This window comes from Ammodytes marinus (genome assembly GCF_949987685.1).
Source record: "Ammodytes marinus genome assembly, chromosome: 3".
In the NCBI taxonomy this organism is placed as follows: domain Eukaryota; kingdom Metazoa; phylum Chordata; class Actinopteri; order Uranoscopiformes; family Ammodytidae; genus Ammodytes; species Ammodytes marinus.
In genome coordinates, this window is record NC_137232.1 from 12,277,124 (window position 1) to 12,300,044 (window position 22,921).

The following is a 22,921-nucleotide window of genomic DNA, read 5'->3' on the forward strand; positions in this document are numbered from 1 at the left end:
TGTAAAACTTCGTATGCACACAGTCTATAAGGGTAACACCCCCTCTGTATCTCCCCCCTCCCCTCCTTCTCTCTCTCTCTCTCTCTCTCTCTCTCTCTCTCTCTCTCTCTCTCTCTCTCTCTCTCTCTCTCTCTCTCTCTCTCTCTCTCTCTCTCTCTCTCTAATAGTGTAGTGGGGCTGGGACATTCCTGGTTTGACGACCAGCCTTCGCCGCTGCCATGATTTGCTGAGCAATTCAACACTGGGTTTCAAAGATGCGTGTGTGTGGAAGAGGCAGCAGCGGTAGTACTACAGAGACAGAGACGGAGAAGAAGTTACAATAACGGGGTTGGACTGGCTCAGATAGTGTGTGACTTTTATACGAACACGCGGACTTCCAAACTCCTTCAAAGGGGAAAACTACCTCCACAAGAGTTCAGACCAGGGGGAGTTGTCGCACCTTGGCCCCCAATCCTGCGCTGCTCTGCGGGACTTGAAAATTCTCTTTCCCCCCTTCAAACCTCCGGCTGTTTTCATGTTGCTCCCGTCGTCTCGCACTTTGAGCCCGAGTCTAATGGAGGGCCCCGTACGGATTTGCCTTCAGAAGAATGCGTTTTGCTGCTGAATATTCACCCGACGGATCGCAGCTTTTGCCCTCCTGTAAGAGAGGTAAGAACGGACGTAAGGGAGTCCCAGGCTGGTGTTTGCCTAGCCGGGTACAGGGTTGGGGTTTCGGGGGGAGGCTTCGCTGTGAGCTCCAGGCCAACTGAGTGTTTGGAAGTAGCCTACTGAAAGAAAAAAGTGTATTTCAAAGAAGCAGAAAGCACCGCAGGCGAGTTTAGTGTGTTTCCTTAACATAACCGTGTTTTGTTAACTTTTGTATTTTGGTGAAAGTGGAGAGCAGCGGCACGGAGCGGCGGTACGAACCCTTCTATCGCCTATGTGGCTGTCTGGTGAACGAGGGCGCCCGTGTACGCATATATTAATATGAAGAATAGCCTATATGAGTGAATATCCATGACATCCATTTGACTGTAAACATGGTCTACTATCTACACTTGCACGCACTTCAAAAACTCTGACTCTAACCTACATAACAAAACTTAGCCTATATATTGCTACTTAGTCTCCAATTTAGGCTACCGTATTATGACAACATCACTTTTTTTGGTTTTAGTTTTCATAAAGTGTCATATTATGATGTTGCCTACTGTAGTTTTTACTGTGTAGACTTCAGACTTCATCTTTTTAAGATGATAGCTGGATTATATGCAAACAGCGACATAAAATCCTCAAACATACAACAGAGCATTAACCTATTTGTGTTTGAAACTAGGCTATGCTTTGTGTGTTGCTGAAATACACTAGCCCGAGGCATTCGGATTCTCATTATTACTGTGTGTATTATCTGTCATCTTTGTGCATTCTGTCACAGCCCCAGATCTGTTGTCCCTCAGGTGAATGCAACTCAAGAATAGACATAGGCTACATATTTGTTTGGTAAACATCCCTGGAAGGCAGCAGTGTCCCAGTATGAAAACAGATGGCCTGCGGGCTGCTTCTCTCTCTCTCTCTCTCTCTCTCTCTCTCTCTCTCTCTCTCTCTCTCTCCCTCTCTCTCTTTCTCTCTCTCTCTCTCTGCGCTTTGAAGGATGAAAGAACATTTTTAGAAATGGCAAATATTTCAGTCCGTTGGTTGACGCATTGGTGTCGCAGTCATAAAATGGACTGGGGATTTATGTGAGTAATTACTTTGTACTAAAGTTATACTTGTAGCATATTATTAATCTACTTAGGAGCCAACGTTCTGCCACATTTGCCACTGTGCAGGCGACATGGTGGCTTAGACTACTATTTAAAGTTGTGTTTGGTTTCCCCCCCCTCTCTCCAAAGACAGACGTCCTTTTATTGTTTTAAATAAATTCCCCGGGGGGCGTGTTAAATGTTGGTTTGGTAAATCCATGTTAATATTGCTCTACAGTTTGCCAAATTACTGTGCAAAGCATTGGCTATAATGGAACTGCACCTGCATGTTTGAAAGAAGGTGTCATTGTAATGTGCTTTGTAGTCTTAGTGTAGTAACAAAACACACTATAAAGGGAAGGGGGGAGTCTTCAAAAGCACTTACTGTATAGAGGAAAAGATGCAGATGTGTGAATGTAGCTTTTGCTTTGTTCACATTTGGCTCACTTTCACTCGTTGCTTCAGCATCACACTCCTTACAATGTGGGAATTATTAAAATAACAAGAAACATATTTGATGGGTACAGAAAAAGACAAAAAAAATCCCTGACTAACAGCTCAGGACTGAGTTTGTGCAAGTGTGTGCATGAGCTTATTCTACTCAGGTCTCGCTGTGTTGTGATCTGCACCACTGCACTTAAGGAACTTTGGGGATCAAAACTCCAAACTTTATAGTTTTATAGTTTTTTGGGACTCTTTTTTTAAGGTGAATTTTCACATTTATCAATATTGTTAAAATGACATTTCTTTTTATCAAAAATAAGGTAAGAGTTAAGTTTTATACTATCTTGCTAAACAGTTTTTTTTAAGTACATATAATGCACTATACTGGATGATACAGTGGGCAGCAGTGGCGAAGTGGGCAGGGAGATCGCCTCTGGAGTGCAGGGTCGGAGGTTCGATCCCCTGTCTCCCCGCCACATGTCGAAGTGTCCCCGAGCAAGACACTGAACCCCAAATTGCTCCCGATGGTTCAGAGAGCGCCTTGCATGGCAGCTACTCCCATTGGTGTATGAGTGTGTGTATGAATGGGTGAATGTGGTAAGATATGTAAAGCGCTTGGGGGCTGAGAAAATCGGCTAGAAGGTGCTATATAAGTCAAGTCCATTTACCATACAAATGTTGAGCATTGTAAATACACTATCAATGAAAGTTTTGCTCAAGTCTCTCAGAGCACAAATAAAAAGGATGTTGGACTACAAATGATATATTCATGATGTGACTGCAGAGACAAGTTCCTTAACTCCCCCCCCCCTTCAAGTTATTTCCTCTGTCTGCTGCTCACCCCTATCATCAGAGCTTCACGGGAGCTTTTGTTACATAGGGGTAACCCTCTGAAAACTGAACACTTAAAAGTTATCAAGAACAAAGTCTTGAATCCTTCCCCGAACGCATGACATCCAGTCAGAGGGACACACATGGCTGCTCTCCGATAAAACACTTTCAAGTTCAAACAGTCGCTTGGGCATTGTTGCGTCGGTGAGGGGGGCAAGAAGACACTTCCGATGCCTTTTCAAACCCTTTCAGTCGGTCCCTAATATTGGGGTGAGCTTTTGACAACAGGGCTGGAGAGAGATTTGCTCTTTTTGGTGTTGGGGCACGGACACCAACTGCGTTCACTTTACAGGCAAAATCCTCCCTCACGTTCGGATACTGATACTGTTTAAGGAGTTGTTATTTAGTAAGGTTTTCTAATCTCTTTTCTCTATGTTCTGTGGTTACTTTGCTTCGACCTTCCCTCATTTTCACTTAATAGACTCAATGATTTCCCACATTTCTTTGAATACCTCTCTCGCTCGCTCTAACTACTACTGCACTGGCTGCATTGCATTCTGGTCAGCTTGTGGAGAAAGTTGTTCCCCCTTTGTTGCTGGGAATGTTTCAGCTCTGAGCATGGCATCATGTAATTTTCTTTTCAATAGCTAGTCCATTTGAAGTTGATCATAAGGACCACTGGAGTATTTTTAGTATATCATTCTGACCATGTTGTTACTGTGCAGGATTTTCCCAACAGTAACTTTGTATTTGGGAATGTGGTTAAATCTGGACGGAGACTGCAAAAAATCATTTTTCTCTTGTTTTTGTGACTGGTATGGAAATTAATAAACCATTAGTGGCCCCTGCTCTTATCAGACAGACCCGTACAAAGCACAGCCATGCCATTAAGCGAGCTCGAATAATGTTTGAGCCATTAGGGTGCTGGCTAATGATAAACACATGTTGCTGTAGGAGAAACTATGTTAAGTGGCCAATTTGAATGTAAGCACGTGTAATGATACCAGCCCCTGTTCTCATAATGGCTCTCTTGATTTTTTTCTGATGCAGTATTATAATCACAGAGCCACATACGCTCCAACAATGACAAATGATTGTTGAGTGGTAGCACATGAGGTAACACCCTAGTAACAGTGAGGTTTTCCAGCAAGTTAGGTCGTATGTGAGTTTTGGCGTAAAATTACGAAACACTTTCTCAGTACTGATTTGATAAGTTGGTCAGTTAATTGACAGACATTTAAATCAACAACTACTTTTGATAAGCCATTGATATTTGAAGTCATCAATGAACTAACAGCCTAACATTTCTGCTTTTGGTTTCATAAATGTGATTTTTAAGACTTTTTATTTTATTTTCGGGTTTGGTCTGTTAAGAAAAAGACGGCGATTCGAAGCAATCCTTTTGGGGCTTTGAAAAGATTGTCCTTAGATCCTAAAATAGTCAACAGATGAGTAATTGTTAGTTTAAGCCTTTCTTTCAGCTGTTAAAAAATTTCATTGACAGATAAGTCAATGAATGAATGTCTGTTGGATGGGAGAGGGTGTGTCCAAATTGGTGATCTAAGTATATTTCGGGCACCACCCACATTCTCCCGTTTCGTAGGCCGTATACAGATTTGAGGCCAGGCAGCATAAACCTCAGCCCTGGCCCTAAAGCAAAATGGAAGTGAACATAAAAACCTAAATCACAATGTGGTGTGGTTGTTTATTTGGTTTCACACTGTGATGGTTTCATATTCTTGCCCCGAAGGATCAACCTTTGGCTGAGAAAAATTCTTTGAGAGTCATAAAACAAGAGGAAAATAAGAAATTTTGAGCTTCCACCCAACTTTTCCATCATTATCATTACAATATTTCAACAACGCTAATAAAGTTTTACTCATTTTCCTTAACCTCTGACGGCTAATCCATTTCAACTTCTTAGTATAATAAAGTAGCATTAAGTGGACTCACTGTTGTATGGTCAATGTTTAACCCTCCAGGCAACTATTCCCAAACTACAACCGGGCTTGTTTTGAACTTCTGACACATCACCCTCATTTTACTCTCATTGCTCAGCGATTGAGTCATACTGCAGCATTTTTTTCCTAAGTTTCTAACGCTGGCCTTTACCCTGCAAGCCTCAGCTCCCATTCGTCAAGGACAGGCCCAGAGCTCTGTCCCTCATTAGATGGACAGAGCAGAGTTTTGGGCAGCATGCCAAAGAGCCCCCATGTTCAAGGAGCCCGGGGGGTGCTGACTGACAACACCCAGCAGCTAGTTCAGGGGGTCGATGGGAAAGATGGTGCAGTTCAGAGAGAGAGAGAGAGTTTGAGTTCTTGGGCCTGCTGTGTTGGTGATTGCACCCTGCAGCTGCAATGCTAACAGCAAAAACCTTTGCTTTGCACCCTAGGTCTCCGAGAGTTGAATTGGTTAGATTGAGCTGTGAGTTGAATTGGTTAGATTGACGCTCTGTTGTGGTAGTTAAGGCGGACCCGGTAGCTGAAGGTGTCACTCTTGTTTATGTGAAGCTGTCATTAGCAGCACCTCTTATCTGCTCTGAACTCACACCGTCATTATTTTAACTACACAACGCGTTTGTCTCCCAGTGGGACCCCCTCCTTGTTTCTCCAATGTCCCCCTACTCCTCTGACAGATGATCCAAACAGCCCGCCACCGACTCGCTTTACTATGCAAGCATGTTACTCCAGCAGGTTATAGATAGGCCTCGTGCTTCCTCTGGTACGATTCCCTCTGAAATGTCAAGAGGTGAGCTGACTGTAGCCCAATGTATACACCAGCTTTCAACAAATGGTCGTATTGAGTTTCTCAAATTCAGAACCTTGAAGGACCCGAAACTGGATAAAGACTTTCGAGAGATTTGAGAAATGAAATGAGAAACATCGGGGCATAATTGTTAAGACAAACAAACAGTTTTTTGGAGCAGCAGAAACAGATGTTTCAAGCCAGCCACTGAAATGCAGCGGGACCAAGCCGTACGGGCTGGAGATAGGCAGGAGGTCTGCTTCTTCTCTGAAGATGTTTTGTGTTCTGTTAATGTAATGAAACTACAAGCCCGGGCTAAATATATATGTCTGTGTTCTCAATATGATAAGGGAATGTAAACCAATACCTCACACGACGCTTTCAGGAAAAACACACTGTCCATTCGGTTTCATATATTGGAAATGCTTAGATACTGTAGTTAGGGACACACTTTGATAGAGTCTATGATTTTTTTTTACTATAGGAAAAATTATTTTTACTGTACATTCAGATCAAATCTTAAATGTTGCCGGTATGCTTCATGTGAAGAACGAAAGACTACATACGACAAAGTACTTTGGTTTTGGTCCTGAGTTGATTGAAGCCGTTGCGAGTCTTTTTTGCCCTTACCGTTTGAGGTTTGTTGCCTTTTATTATGTGTTAATTATCGTTCATGTGCTCGGCTTGCAATATTATATGTGCCTTTAGCATGATGCAGAACGGCACATGTACTGTACAAGACGGAACACAAAGTTTCTCAGGAAGGTTTGACATGGCGTTTTACACAATCCTTGCCCCTTGCCAAAAGCAACAATTTTCCTCATAATTGTCAAGAAAATACATGATGAGACCCATTGTTCCGCAGCTTTGTCTTGTGTAGCTTTCCTAATGATTCTTTCGCCCCAGGGAAGATCTCAGGGAGTGAACTTATGAACTGAACCCTTGCTGACAGCTCTCACAGCAAAGTATTTCAGAGCTGTAAGGGGAATTTTTTTGCATCCTCAGCGTCTTCCTGTTTGCAAGATTCATTTATTTTTCCTTCCTGAAACTGTCCCTACTAAATATTCCTGTCTTAGTCTGTCGCCTCGGTGTGGGCCCCAAGAGTTGGAGTCTTTTCTTCTTGAAGCTGTGAGTAACCACAGCTTTCTATTTCAAATGTTGAACCAATAAGTCACATCTGACATGGGTTTTCTGCGAACCAGAATGTGTGCGCTGCTGAAAAGCCAGCTCGAGGATCAGCAAGACTATATTAAGGCAAAACTAGTGGCTGGCACTCCCCTCCGGCTGACAAACAGGCTACTTGTTTGAAGGGCTGTTTTTCTCCCAGATCAGAGTGTGAGGCAGTGTGGGTATTGCTGCAGCCTGTCTGGGACTGTGGTTGTGGGTGCCATTCTGGGCCTTCCCTGCTCCCTTAGGAAGCGATGGAACCCTTAATTTATAAGAGATATTCAAAGTGAGCGGAGGAATTTAAGTCAGAAGGGTAGAACATATGGTTGGTCAAGCCTTCTGCATTGTTCTGGGAATGTTGTGGACCATCGGCGTACTGTTGGATGTATTTCTTCTTAGATAGATGAAAACCCATCTTTGGGTTGACTGACTTTAATCACAGGAAATAAATCACTGTCATCTCTTTGCGGTGCTCCTACACAGTAGCATACGCACACAAACCTACACAAAGAATGCACTTGAGGAAGCATACACCATGGTTTCTATATTATTGCTATGTTCTGCTGTTGTAACAAGGTTGTGTTTCTCTTGGCGCCGTCAGTGCCCTACGTCATCTGCCAAAAGCTCCTCTCACCTTCAACACTGCAGCAATAAGCCGCCTGGACCCTAAATATGTTGGAGTGGTTTTTACGATTTGATCCAGAGCCAGATGTGGAAACTCAGATGATCTGTGTGTTGACGTATCACCACCAAGTTTGTTTTGTGATCACTCGATTGCTGCACAACAAGCATGGAGTGTTACAAGGCGAGACGGATAAACATTTAGACAAACTAAATAAAGCATTTGCACACTCTGTTTGGGACTGTATATTTATCTTTGGGTCCTCAAACGTGTACGTACAAGGGAGCTGGTTAGTTTGTTTGGGTTTATCCAAGAGATTTGTGGAACTGGCTAAGAAGACTAATTATATTTTAACGTTTTTACATTTGTTTGTTTTTGTTCTGCCGTCTGGCTGTGGAGTCAAGGCTTTCTGTCCTGTAACCCCCCCACCCCCTCGTCCCTGTGAATGCACGGCCATCCATTACATTAACAGAGTCAATTCATCACTCTGAGAAATGAAAATACTCTTGTGTGTACTTTCTTTCTCACGCCTCTTAAGAGACAAACAAAGAACTGGCAAACACCCTGAAAGAGTTCAGTTTTATTTCTGTTTGCATAAAAAAAAATGACTTTGCAAAACTGAGTTTCTTGTTAGCATCTGTTTGGACAGCCTGTCATGTTGTTTTTCTTGCACATGTTTGGAATTGCATTATTTAATATACATGTTTTAGTTTGAAAGTACTTTTGGTCGGCAGCCAGGGACCCATCAGGGGGAGACTTAGCAGAATATGTTGTCTGCGTCTTCGCCGCCTGTTGCCGTAGAGACATAGGCAGTGATGGAATCCAGGAGAGTTGGGGAGGGACGAGAGACGGCGCAGAGGGGAGAAGGGGTGGGGACAGCTGGATCAGATTCCTGCATGCCCAAAAGTTCACAGCCCACACAACCGTTCTTACAGACACAGATAGTGTCCTGACTCCCCCAGAGAAGGTGGACAGTTTCAAGGCATTTGGCAAACTTGATAATTTCTTCCTCCCCTGCATCACTGGTTTTCCCATCATCTCTCCTAATCAAGGCTGATATTGAGGAATGTGAATCTGTGGCCTCCCTCTGCTTGAGTGCCACGGCTGCACAATCCCAGCTCCCCTATCCCAGCTCCCCTCTCGCCTGGCGTGATGAATCAGACTCTTGGCACACGTTGGGAGATCAGTGTTAGAACACACCCTGCAGGCAAGACGGCCCTCTTCTTCTGCATACCTCCTTTCCATCAGAATTACCTCTTCCGTCTGAGCAGACGTTCCCCTTGTGGCCTGAAAGGCCTGTGAAATCACCCGGAAGGGCCCAAGAGAGCTCCAACAATGGGGAAGGGTTGTTAGTTACATGCGCTTTGCAGAAAAAGGTCTAGAGGTGGCCTTGTATGGTGGCGATACCTGCAGATCTTTTTCCAGTGTCCAAGGCCGCTATTGAGTTTCGCCCCCGTTGGTTAATCCCGCTGTTCAGGACCTTGGGAAACAAGCGTACCTTCACACCCTCTGGTCCCTCCCCTCGCACAGATTCCCAGGGAAAAACAAGACATTACAGAACAATCTCCAATTAAGATGGGTCTTACATATTGTACCATTCAGTCCCCCTCTCTCTACCCCTTCTGTCTCAAACTTTGTAGCTCCCTCCCTCGCATTCTCTCCCCTCTCAGCTCTCTTGTTTGTATTCTCGGCCAACAAGCCTGGGGGTGGAATTAGCGCTGTCTCCCAGGTCCCGGACCCTGGCACTTTGGAAGGGTTGGGCTCTGTTGAAGGGAGATGTTGGGGGAATGTAGGGTATAGGGTGTAGGGTAATGGGAAGGGGGGGGTAATATGTGTCCTTGGTAAACATGGCTTTGTGGGATGTGACTGTCTGATCCCACGGGGGCCTCTTCTTTCATTCCTCCTCTGGTCTGATCCCACATGACGGCGGTGTCGTCAGGGCTGCGGTGTGATGTCGTTGGGTTCTGGGATCCGTTTGTCCCTGCCGTCACCCTGCGTCTCCTGGATTGCTCAGGCTTTGTCCTCCAGAAGACACCCAGCCACGCACTAAGACGTAGCCGTGTCTGGAAAGCGGACCGTCCTTGAAGATGAATCCCATTTGTCTTCTGTGGTCACTCTTAGTTTACATGATTTATTGCTAAGAGACTTACATTAACTTTCCAGAGGATTTCAGCTTCAGACAAGGGCAGTGGTTTTATATTAGGGATTGACTAAACCTCTTGAATGCGATATTCTCCTTACTTCCCATTGTAAAACAACAAGGACCTCTCTTCCTTCGCCTCCTAAGTCCCTTATTTGATTCCAAATCATGTCTCTCTCTCTCTCCCTTTCTTTAGCTAACTCCCCTTCTCTAAGACTCTCCCACTTTTAATAACGTCTCAGTCTTTAATCAGACAGAGTTAGGCCTTACCAGAGGCCCGGTGTTTTCCTCTCATTAGTTTTCTCTGTGGCCCCCGGGCGGCCTCAGTGGGTTCACCCAGACCAACAGAAGAAGACCATAATGGTCCTCTAGAGTCTCTTCTCTCAGGAGGATCTTCTAAAAAGTTTTCTGGGCCGGGCTGAAAGGAGTCAGGGCAGGCCGAATCATCAATTGTCCTTTTTGGACTTTTGGCCGACGTGGTGGATACACGCTCAGCCATTATCTGTATGTCTCTATCTCTGAGCCAAATAAAGAAGGGAGGAGAAGTTTGTTGAGGCTTGGCAGCTTTTCACCTTTCCAGTGAATGTTTCACCTCTTCCTACCCCCATCTCCTTTCACTCCTCTCCCGGAGAACTTTTCTCTCCATTTTTTTTTACTCTTGTATGCTTTCCCCCCATTGCCTCTCATCTTCCTGTTTTGAATTTATCTCACATCTCCTGTGTGTGTATCTGTGTGTGTCTTTCTCTGTATCTTTCTGTGTGTCCATCACTCTCTCTCTCTCTCTCTCTCTCTCTCTCTTTTTGTGTGTGTGTGTGTGTACACTAGAGCTCTGAGGAATGTGTGTGCTGCAGATCCTCTGTCCGTGAGATGTGGGGCGAGTGCGGGCAGGTTTGGGGTATATTATAGCATGTGAATCAGCTTCAGCTCACAGGTCAGATTAGACCATCATACCAGAAAATACTTCTCCGACTCCGAGTCTGAACTTTATTCAGTTTTCCACGAACTTGTTACAATTCTGTCTTCTTTTAAGGATTTACTTATCTTGTTTATTGGATTGGTACATCTCTGCTATTGATCGACGTAGCAGTCGGGATTGGCGCGTCTTATCCAATCAGCATTGTAGCGTCTTTATGATGTTTGCCGTTGGCTTTCATTCAGCTGTGCAGTCTTTTGAAGCGGAGAGGCCAGGCCCCCTGCCTCAGTCAGCAGCACTAGTTGTGACCTGTTCTTGCTCTGCCCTCCAGGTCTTTGATGCTCCGCCGCGTTGCTTTTGTCCCTGTTTACCCAATACGACAGGGATATGGGCCAGCCCCACATGCAGGCAGATGGAGCTTTAAGTAGTTCCTGCGGAGAGGAGGCCAACAAGAAGTGCAGGTGCTAACCCCCCCTATAACTCAAACCCCTTTCCCTTCCCTGAGGGTAGCCTGTCAGTGTGTTTATTTTCCCCTGTGTCATCACCGGGGATCCCTCTTGTCCTTCAAGGGGATGTATGGCTGTGGTCCTGTGTCTAAGTTTTGTCTGTCTCCCAACATGGATAAATAAAGGTGCTGCCTGGCCCTCTCAACACTATACCTCTACTATTGATGCCTTTGGAACAGAGCTTGTCAGATTCAATAGGAAAAACAGTGAGTTACAAAGACTGAGTGAGGGACACAAGCTGTCTGACACATGAGGACTTACTGCCTTCTCTCGCTTTCACACACCTAAGCCAGGTGTCAGTCAAACATTCGCCAAACACACACTGGTCATCCCCCACTCCCGTAAAAAAACGCAGGAACGTTTCTACTTGAACTCACTGACACGAACCTCATTTATTTTCATAAACTGTCCCAGTGTCTGTATATCAGCTTTCAACTGCGCAGAGTCTGTTTTCTACGCAGGATGTCTCTTCGATTTATAGCTGGACGATCTCGCCTTGAGAATGGCCATGCATCCACAACATAAGTGCAAAAACAGAGAGTGACACAAGATCGGATTTGGGATGGGAGGAGGAAATCTGGAACGCGGTATGCTTTTTTCCTTCAAGTAGTATAGTCTGGAGTTCTGAGAGGGAGAACAGAGTGAGGGAGGGAGTGATTGGGCCAGACAGCCACAGATCAAAATTGGACCGAGACAGACTGCTCCTTTAGGCCGATCAGACTAAACTTGACATGGACTTTCTCCTTTGTCAAAGGACTCCTCCAGAATCTGTTGCCGGTGAGCCAATGTCATAACACTTTGATATAGATGAGCATATAACAGTAAACTCATCCGACAAATCAAAACTTCCAAATCAGACCTGAATTATAACACTTGTATAGCCAAACCTATTCAGTTAAATTCCCCCCACCCTTAAAAAAACGCACCTTAACCCAACACAATTTAACCTCAGCATGCCTGTTTCATCCGTTGCTATGTTTTGTATTTGTTTCTCTTCTTAATGTTAACTTTTTGAAAAAAAAATAAAACAAAATAACTCCTCCAGCTTTTGTCTGGGCGCCTGCTCATGAGGAAGCAGGACTTGCCTTTTCCATGCAGCCAGTGGTGCTGCTGCTGCTGCCAGCATCAGGACACAACTCTCTCTGTGATGGGGGATACAAGATATGTCTCACAGTGTCTGTCTCTACTGAGGCGGCTGCATGGTGGCGGATGTCAGTGGAAAGCCAAACAGATAAGAGGCAGGAATGATGCCCCTGTGTTTCCTTGTTGCGCCAGATCTGCGGGCCCGATAGGCAGCTGTGTGTGTGTTTACACAAGGGCACCCAGTCGAGAGCTGCGGTGCCCGACCGCTATATACGCCCACTGGGGGAGCAAGTAACTGGTTAAAAGAAGGAAGAGAGAGAGAGAGGGAGTTACAGAATCAGCTCCGGTTTCTCATCGTGTGTGCCAATGTGTGCCCGCGTAGCTTGGCTGTGCATTTTTTTTTATAGCGCTGTTGTTATTATTGTAATTATATATCATTATTCCGGCAGAGAGAGAAAGATAGTTTCCACTGATGACATGGGGGCAGTGTGCAGGGGCCTGTTGCAACTCGTGGGATGGAGAAACGCTAGCCTGCAAAGATGTGGGTTTGATCCGCCTGACAGAGAATGCTCAAACTCAACACTGGAGCCTGAAATGCAAAGAGCACACCACATGCATAATGTAGTGTGTTCTGATCCTAAAGTCAAAATGACAGTTGTTCATTGTTTTTTGAATCAAGGCAACATTTTAACCACTGAGAAAACAAGCAGCATGATTGATTTTTTTATTATTTCTTGCGAGCACATTTTCGTCCTGTTTTTGTTTGAAGTGTGTAGAAAAACTGAATGTGTGTGTGTGTGTGTGTGTGTGTGTGTGTGTGTGTGTGTGTGTGTGTGTGTGTGTGTGTGTGTGTGTGTGTGTGTGTGTGTGTGTGTGTGTGTGTGTGTGTGTGTGTGTGTGTGTGTGTGTGAGTGAATGAAACCCCAAAAAGCTGGTGTTGACCTCTGGGGGCAGTTCCAGGGCCACCCTACACCCGCTGGTTCACCCTCTCTCTCTGGTCTTCCCCGACCTTTGACCGCAGGGTGAGAAGGGGGCGTGAGCCGGGAGCTGGGAGAGTTTATTATTTCCTGTCTCTCTTCTCTCCTCTCCTCCTCCTCAAGATGCTCCCCTCTGAGAGAGAGAGAGAGAGAGAAGTAGCAAGATGAGCAGTGGATAAAGCATATGTGTCTCATTGGTCAGATCAAAGAGGAACAATTAATCAACAATAGTTTTGATTTTGGATTATTTCAACATTGGCTTCTTTAAGATTTTCAAATGTGACAATCTCCTTCTTTTTCTGGATTATATGTTTGTATAATGAATGTCTTTAGGCTTTGGACTGTTGGTCAGGAAATTTCACAATTTCTTTAGTCAAGAAATCAACTGATTAATCGATAAAGAATACAAAAAAATAGCATTCATTGTAGCAGTGCACATAACTGTTACCTACTGGCATCGCACTAAAGTACTTGAGTGGAGGCCAAAGAAATTGACCTGCTTGATTTGTGGAGCAGATGAAACAATGTCTAGGTAAGAAAGTGTGACTGGGTAAGAAACCTTGTTCAGCTTCACCGATCCCAGCCCCCCCCCCCCCCCCCCCCCCCCCCACCTACCAGACATCATCCTTTTTAATTTGACCCACCCTTCGGCCCCCGGTCAGCCCTTCCGCTGTAACGTCTAGCGAATCCACCGAAGCACCAGTGTGAATATCACAGCTGGACGGCCCATTGTCCCGTCCGGCCTCAGGCTCAAACCCTGGTTACCGACCCGGGAACCAGGGATCAAAGCTTTGCCCCGGATTACTCTTAGCAGGAAAAAAGCGAGGAGGAGGAGGAGGAGGAGGAGGTGGCTGCATTTCGGAGGGGGGGCGGGGGGGGGGGGGGTTTGAAAAGGACAGAGGAATGCTCCTAATTACGTGGCCCTCCAGTGTGTCTGCGCCCACACTTCAGGCTACGGTGAACCTGTGAGGAAGCAACACAGTGTGACAAGAGGGTGATATTAAGAGTTTGGAGGCGACTTGAGTCTCTCCAACTGCTCCACTCCATTAGCGGGGGATCCCAGCCAGGGGTCCAGTCCCCCCCCCCCACCCCAGTGGGAGAGAGAGACAGGGTAGGCAGAGAGGGGGGGTGTATAGACATTCCAGCCTCCGTGGAGACCCTGAAGTGGGCGAGAAGAAGAGGGGTCAGAGGAGAAGGGGTGGGAGAGGTGGAGATCAAGGAGTGTGTAAAGAGGATGTGTCGTGAAGATTAGAAGGATTGTCGTAAGGCTACGGGGATTCATTTGGAACTTAATTGATTTTTTTTTCTTCCCACCTCCAAAATCCCTTCTCAAGCTTGTTTAGTAATTAATTCTGTCGCATTTTTTCCTTTTGTTGGTGCAGACGCTGTCATGTGTCCGTGCAGAGCTCCTGTTTGATGTGTGTGTCTTGTCTTCTTTTGCAGGTTTGCTGATCAGACAAGGGTGTGTGTGGTTGCGGGGCATCACGGCTGCTGGCAGGGGTCAGAGTGCACCATGGCCAGTGGCCTAAGGGTTCTCCTGTCCACTGTGCTGTGCCTCAGCCAGGCCCTGCTCATCAGCTGCTCATGTAAGTACTGCTCCTACTCCCAGCAGTTCATAAGGGACAGAATACCAAATGCCTAATTGTTAGGCATTGGATCTGATAGTTAAGGCGTTATATATATATATATAGAGAGAGAGAGAGAGAGAGAGAGAGAGAGAGAGAGAGAGAGAGAGAGAGAGAGAGAGAGAGAGAGAGAGAGAGAGAGAGAGAGAGAGAGAGAGAGAGAGAGAGAGAGAGAGAGAGAGAGAGAGAGAGAGAGAGAGAGAGAGAGAGAGAACTTGCGATTTTTGCTTCAGAGTAAAATTCTTAACCTTGTTTTTCTCCTCACCAGCTCAATATCCCTCCTTCCGCTCTGAGCCTTCGTCCTTGGTCCAGAGTCAAGGCTCCGTGGCCCGCCTTAGCTGCTCGGTGAGCCCTCCCTCTGCGGTGGTCTCCTGGCTCTTCAGAGGCCTTCCCCTGTCCCGGGACACCCTGCCCGGTGTGGATGTGGACCAGGGCTCTCTCACCATCTCCTCTCTCACTCCCCTCCACGCTGGCATCTATCAATGTCTGGCACGCTTAGACCGTGGGCCAGCCATCGCCAGCCGCCTCGCGCGTGTGGCCATAGCAGGTACGGATGCAGAGAATAAACCCTTTTCTTTTCTCTCACTTCAAAGTGTCTGGGTGAAGAAACGGAGGAAGCTGCCTTGAGAAAAAAGGAAGGCCGTTTTGTGAGTGTTGAACACTTTGAAAAGAATGGCTGTCCTCGGAGTGGCGGAGGGGAAGGAAGCAGTTGGAGTTTTTTTCAATTCGGGCGCCCGTCCAAATGCCTCTTGACCGGGTATCCTTAATGAGCCTGGGGCTTTCCTGTCTAGTGTGTTATGTCCCTGCGTGCTGTTGGGACACTAAAGGGGGTCGACCCTGATGTGGGACTGTATATCAGGGCATGAATAGTATCACACACGGCATCTATAAACAAACCCAGTGATCCAACGCAAACAATTTAGCTCGAGTAGCACAGGTCGCCTCCGTTCTTGGCTGTGATACTCAGCAAATATCAAATATTGAATATCCTACATTCTCCTGCATATAAATGAACTAGTCTGTTTTCTTTTTTGTCACTGCAGAAATATCACAATATGAAGAGGGTCGACGGCGGTCTTTATCGGTGCAGGAGGGCAGCACTGTTCTCATAGAGTGTCCACTACCGCACAGCGTTCCCCCGGCTCTGCCAAGGCTAAAAGTACGGGGGGAGCGGATAGAAGTGTCAACAGGTTAGTAAGCAAATAAAGAAAATATTTGGCATGCATTAGTATGTATACTGTTAATATTTCTGCTAGTAGGCGATTGCTGGCAACATTAAAAATATTTTTCACTAGAGTTGGCAAAGAGGAACTTTTCCATGTAGTTATTTTATCTTTTCATGGTTTCTCCATTGAATTTTATGAAACTTTACAACATTTATTAAAATCTCCATGGTAAAACCACATATATCATAATTAATAATTTAACCATTTAGTACCCCTATGGTTCACCTGTTAACTTTGTAATACACATTACATACTATAGTCTTGATTCTGTGCTTTTTCTGAAACTGCTCTTTCCTTTTCTTTTCTTTCCAGATGACTACTTAGTTCTTCCGTCTGGAAACCTCCAGATCATCTCTGTCTCCTCCCAGCACCAGGGCATGTATAGATGTGGTGCCTTCAACCCCATCACCGGGGAAACTGTCATGCAGCCTCATGGTACTAAGCTAGCAGTGAAACGTAAGTCGAACAACATATAAGATCTGTTTTTTTTTTTCTTTCATTTGTTTTGTGGGAAAGAATATATAATAAAGTACAATCATAACCAAGGCATAATCCAAAATTCTATTTAAGTAGTTCTCAGTCTAAAAAAATTAAAAAGTTCTAGTAAATTGACATAAATGAAAGTACAGATACATACACAATAGACCTTGATTTTTAATAATTCGAATTATCAAATTTGTTTTTACTTCCATTGTTTTTTTTTTGCTTGTGTATGTTTTCTGCTATTGTCTAACTAACCTTGTTCATTTGCATATTTAGATTCAGACTCCCCCGCTCCAGTGCGGATAGTGTACCCCTCCGCCCCAGTGACCATCAAGGTGCAACAGTCTCAACCTCTAACATTGGAGTGTGTTGTGACGGGACGTCCCGCTCCAGCAGTGAAATGGTTAAAGAACGGTAAAGAGTTAACACCGGGGCATTCTACCCAACCACAACACAACAACCTGGCCTTTGTTACTGTGACGACCAGAGATGAAGGGAGTTACACCTGCGCAGCCGAGACCGAACAGGGCACCGTGATCAGCGCCAACTATACTGTGAATGTTCTAGGTAAGACGGAGAACTAAAGGGAATGTGTTTGTGTTAACAATGATAAAGATTAGAATAAATGTATATCTGTAAAAGGAGTAAACATGTGGAATTATTAAGATGAGGAAATGAAAATGTGTAAAGATTTAAAAAAAATATATACTTTGGTAAGGCGTCCCCCTCCCCGGGCCGGGCCCAGCAGCAGACCCAGGTTCGATTCCCGCCCGCGGTCGTTCTCTGCATGTCACTCCCCTCTCTGCCCCATTTCACCTCTGTCTCTCTGCACTATCAATAAAGCATAAAAATGCCCAAAAAATATCTTTAAAAAAAATATACTGAAAAACAAATTTTCTAAAATAGCATGTATGGCGACGACATAACTTCTGGCCGTAATATGTGTCTATATGTAATATGTATATAACGTACATACATTTATACTTATAATAATGAAACACTTTTTTATAAATAAACATATAAATATAATAGAATGTAAAAAAGGTTAGGTGAGTGTATAAAGCTAATGGTTCCACATTACACCTTTTAAAATTACAGTATCGAGTATAAACGAGTTAAGATGACATGTTATGTATCTATGTCATCAAACTAAACTAATCAAAGGTTGTCTGGATGTGTGGACAGTTTACAGCAGTCTTCACGGTGATGTTAATCTCTCCTCCCTCTCCTCCACAGAGCCTGTCTCTATCTTAGACGGCCTTAGCGACCAGTTCGTCTCCCCCGGCTCCTCCACTACCTTCACCTGCCTGTCAAAAGGAAGCCCTTCTCCAAACATCACCTGGCTGTTCAACACCAACCCCATCGTCCAATCAAAACGCTTTCAGATCTCTGGATCCTCATTGGTTCTTACAGAAGTGACATCACGGGACGAGGGCGTGTTCCAGTGTCTGCTGGACAATGGCATTAGCTCGGCACAGTCATACGGATTTCTTACCACGCAATCAGGTATGCAATGGGTTATATTCAATAACATGGATGTAAAACGCAAATAATCTGCAAATCTTTACATTTGAGTGGCCAGATCGCGCACGCACACACACACACACACACACACACACACACACACACACACACACACACACACACACACACACACACACACACACACACACACACACACACGTACACACACACGTACATGCAACCACAATTGCAGTTGATTAAGGTATTTAACAGTACAGCTTCCAATATTCAACTTTAATTTCCCTTTCAATAGACACAAAGCGGGGATCCATTGTTGCATTGCCACTGTATGCTGTAACTTGTACTCATTCTGTACTGAGATCCTAACTAACAGTATTCACGCTGAAACTGGAGATCCTGGCAGAGTTCATGTGTTTGCTGATACAAATGGCAACCCAGTGAGAAATTCCACATGATTTGAAACTGTTACAACAATTATGCTACTGTTGTATTCTGTGTGTAAGGAACATTTCAAACAATCTAGCAAAAAGTGTATATTGAATAAAATGACCAACCCTGCTTTTAACAATACTTACCAGGTGGAATCTCTGTGGGCCTGCACATACAGTGCAGTATCTGCAGAGAGTCCTTACTCTTTGAGTGTGTGTGTGTGTGTGCGAGTGTCTGTGTCTGTGCACGTGCCTGTTTTCGCGCCTGTGTGTGTGAGTGTTTTTTGAAGGGCTGGTATAGTAGGAGAGGCTTAAGCCAAGGCCGCCCTCCTCCTGAGCCTTGAACTGAGCCTGAGCGTGAGAGTGAGCTTTGTGCACGCGGTCGGGGATAAGCCCCGGACACTGGAATGTAAGGAGTAGCCGTGGAGGGTTATGACGAGGAGCAGACCACCCAGCTGTCAACATCACACACAACTGCCTTTTATTTATTAACACATCACAACCCCCCCCCCCCTCCCCCCCACACACACACACACAGTTACACACAAAGTAACACACACGTACAGTAATACACACACACACACACACACACACACACACGTAAGCAGGCATGCACACACCCACACGCACACAGACGCACGCAAAACAGATGCACATACACATGCACAGTATCACTCACACTAACATAGACGCACACACACACAGCCGCACATATACACTCACACGTGTAGTAACACACACACACACAACCCCAAGCCTCCCCAGGCCATACTACTCCGCCGTGGCCCCATTCCTGAGCGCGCCCCTTCTATCTACAGAATGATTAACGTTGCTACATGTGGTACATACATGTTAGGGAGTAGTCAGTACAGATCAGACAGGATTGGGCCCAGCGCACTGCAAAACACTGGCTCCCCCCTTCGCACAGACCACAGGAAGACAAATGAGATTTAATATATCTTTGGCTGCAGGTCTACCACACTTTACACATAAATAGAATGTGAAGCTGATAAGCCACGATATGGTCAGCAGGAGAAGTAAACAGTCCTGAGGTCAGTTTGTGTTCACTCAGTTTTTTTTTAAGGTACCGCCAGGCACAGGAGCGCTTATCAAAATGCCCTTTTGCGTTTACTGTAAACACTGTCATTGATGTGTGTTAACTTAGTCCGCTGTTAAAATTAATCACAGAGCGCAATCTGAAATATGTTTGGGTTTTTTGACTGTTTGGTGTTGTTGTCTCCATCGCCACGGCAACACCCTGCTTTCATCCACTGGAGTTGGATGTGCGACAGGGATGATTTGGTGTCCCCTAATTCTGTCTTGTGATTGGCTGTTTTTTTCTTCCCTGGCCTTCACCCATCTACACACACACGGTGCTGTTTTTTTTTCCATTGCTTCCAAAATGACAAAGCTTATAGTTGCAGGCCTACTTCTAACGAGTGCTGAAATGATTAGTGAATTAGCTGACTTCCGGGAAATGAGTCAATTGGGATTATCCATACAAATCGTATTCAAACCTCCTACAAGGAACTTTAAAATAATCATGAAAGAGCACCAGTTTTCCTCTGATGATCAAAAGTGACATGTAATAGCAAACTAGACTGTCATTATGTGAAAACAATGCTATTTTTATATAGTTATTATTAATGCCTCGGGTCCATCAAAAACTGAAAATACTAGGTATCCACCCAAGGACAAAAGAACACATCACCTTGGACTTTTCTCCCTTTTTACTGCCATCTTCCAAACCAAATGATTAACAGATTGGGAAAAAACAACAACAACAACAGATGGACACAATGTAAATAATCAGTATAGTTGCTCCAGCTTTTTGGGATTTCCAGGCAGTCAGTCAGGAATATATAAAAACACATTCCCTTTGTCCTCCAGAATGGGGCTGAACTCTGTCCAAACTTTGAGGCTCTTCGTTCCCTGATTTACTGTCCCATTTACTGCCATGTGCTCACCGCTAATGCACTGACCTTTCTCTGGGAAGGGCCTGGCAGCTAAATCTCGGTCCAGGTGTGGTATCACTTACGTCAGATATATCACTCCCTTCCATCAGGAGGGGAGAAGGATGCTGCGGGCCTAATAGCCTCCTCCCGTATCAGTGAGCCGGGTTGAGGAGTGAGTCATTGGTGGAGTGCAGAGTAGTTTTCCATTTTTTATTTTTTTTATTTGTATTATTTGCACAACTAAAAATGTACAGAATGACAAAGATAACAAATGAATACAGTGCAGGCAGCCTCAACCACAGGATAAAAATATCATAGTGTTATAAAGAACAAAAACGATCAAAGAAAAATAATAAGACAACATATCATTGATAGTCTTCTGTGTGTGTGTGTGTGTGTGTGTGTGTGTGTGTGTGTGTGTGTGTGTGTGTGTGTGTGTGTGTGTGTGTGTGTGTGTGTATGTGAGCTTGTGAACAGGATATTGGTTTATTTACCTGTATTATTAACATCTGAGCACTATGATATTCCTAAAGAGTGCGTAGATGTAGTGGATATATTACTGGGGTCTTGATACAACCCGGTATTTTAATGGTCGGCGTGTGGAATGTGTGGCAGCTGGCCACAGTCCTAGGATCAGGTCTAGTGTTACCAGCTCCGGGCCTTGTTTGTTTAACGAAATGAACCGGTTGCTTCACACACACAAAACTGGCCCCCCAAAAAACGGACCCAACCGGGACCTAGCAGTTTATCCCCCCTGAAGCAAAAACCTCACTGCTTTAACCAAACCTTATTCAATTGTTTAGCTTTTTAATATTCAAGTATGGGGATCTTTGCCCTCAGTGGTGAAGTTTTGGGAGTTAGAGCAGTCCCTTGCTTTTTGTGGGCTGTGTGCTCCCTTCCAAAAAACGTCTGTGAAAAAAAAAATTCCACCCAGGCCAGTGCCAAACTGGTGTCAGCCATAATAAGACTCCCGGCCGGCAAGATTTGCCCAGGTGGACCTCTCTTGTGCTGTGGCGAAGGTTTAATGAAAAAAACAAACAAAGCATGATTATGCAGCGCGGCTAGAGATCCAGGTTTTTCTTGTTATTTTAAGTAGAGTAAGAAGAGGCTTGTTCTTCCAAATGTAGGACTTTCCAGCACTGGTTGGATGTCCTCTGTTGGATATGATGTACAGCAAACCTCTGTGAGTCACTGACTGAGAGCGTCATTTTTGCCATTGCTTCAGTTTGTATTACAGCGTGCTTTGTCCAGGGACACTGTAGTTATCTTATGAAGGAAATTGAGTGTGCTACATAGAATCTTTTTTTCATTTCATTTCATTTCATTTATTATTAAGGCTCACGGCCATAGCACATGGCATGGAGCACACAGTTCAAATTAAATCATTACAAAACAAAACAATGGTGTACGGCAAGAAAACAAAAACAAACAAAAACATTACTTAAACAATGGCAATACATGTCTCAGAAAGGCGCCTGTTTTAACAATAACCCCTGGTTTTTTTTAACTCAAAAGCAAAATCAATTTTATGTGAGATGGAAAATAAACATAATATTTTGGCAGGTATTTATCTCTAAAGTACACTACATTTACATTTTTACACTCAAAAAATACATGATACTCATCACCAACACAGTTGGAATCGCAGAGGTTGCAAGATCTTTCACTTCGTTCCAGCCCTTTGTACCTTCCAGTGACTTTAGGTATTCTGGTGTTATTTGTTCTCAAATTGCATATAGCCTGCCTGGACTTTTGGTTTTCATATAGCAAATATTTTTCTAATTTAAACTCTTGTTTAAATTCAATGTATGTGTCACAGGAAGTCATGCTTGTAAGCTCGCTCTGCCATTTCTGAATGAATTGGTCTTGCAACCTCTGCTCAACAGTTCTTTTCAGCCAGTTAATGTTGTTGTACTTCTGATTTATCCAAATGTATGACAACCCGCAGTCATCCAGTATCTTTTTCACCTGTGCTACCCAGGGTGAAGCATACACACCGCTGCTATGCAGGCTGTGTAGCTGATTGTACATGATTTTACTAAGTTTACTTTCTTTACTTTCTAACAGTCTCCCCCAATATCCAATTATTCTTTTTTTAACTGTAACACATAGTGGGTACCGTCCAAGTTCTCCATATACCATATTACTGCAGGTTGTCATTTTAACTTTTAAGATGTACTTTAGAAATTTGAGATGTAGTTTTTCTAACAGATGTAGTTTCTCAAACCCCCACACTTCACATGCATACAACATAACTGGAGTAACCAACTTGTCAAAAAGGTCCAGAGTGACATCTACAGAAAGCTGAAGCTTTCTGCATTTGTTGAGTAAAGCGAACATTGCGCGCAATGCTTGCTTACGCAGTTCCTCAATAGCAATTTTAAATGAGCCATTGTAATTCATGATGACACCAAGATATCTAAAGCAATGTACAGTCTCTAGACTTTGACCGTTACAGACAAACTGTAATGTACTAGTATCAGCTCTTCTAAAACCAAAAACTGTAACTTTAGTTTTATCGCTATTAACTTTTAGTTTCCATTTCTCACAGAAGTCACACATATGATTTA

The 22,921-nt window shown here is 44.4% G+C and overlaps 1 protein-coding gene across 1 annotated transcript in view; it reads left to right on the top strand.

Moving 5' to 3' along the window:
- Positions 1–272: 272 nt before the first annotated feature.
- Positions 273–22,921, top strand: part of cdon (cell adhesion associated, oncogene regulated) — a 40,911-nt gene continuing 18,262 nt past the window's right edge. The window contains exons 1-7 of the mRNA XM_080053773.1: positions 273–648; positions 14,593–14,735; positions 15,043–15,321; positions 15,818–15,964; positions 16,313–16,456; positions 16,760–17,050; positions 17,720–17,989. Coding sequence (XP_079909899.1) covers positions 14,663–14,735; positions 15,043–15,321; positions 15,818–15,964; positions 16,313–16,456; positions 16,760–17,050; positions 17,720–17,989 — 1,204 coding nt within the window. The 5' untranslated portion in view covers positions 273–648; positions 14,593–14,662. The remainder of the gene's footprint in view (positions 649–14,592; positions 14,736–15,042; positions 15,322–15,817; positions 15,965–16,312; positions 16,457–16,759; positions 17,051–17,719; positions 17,990–22,921) is intronic.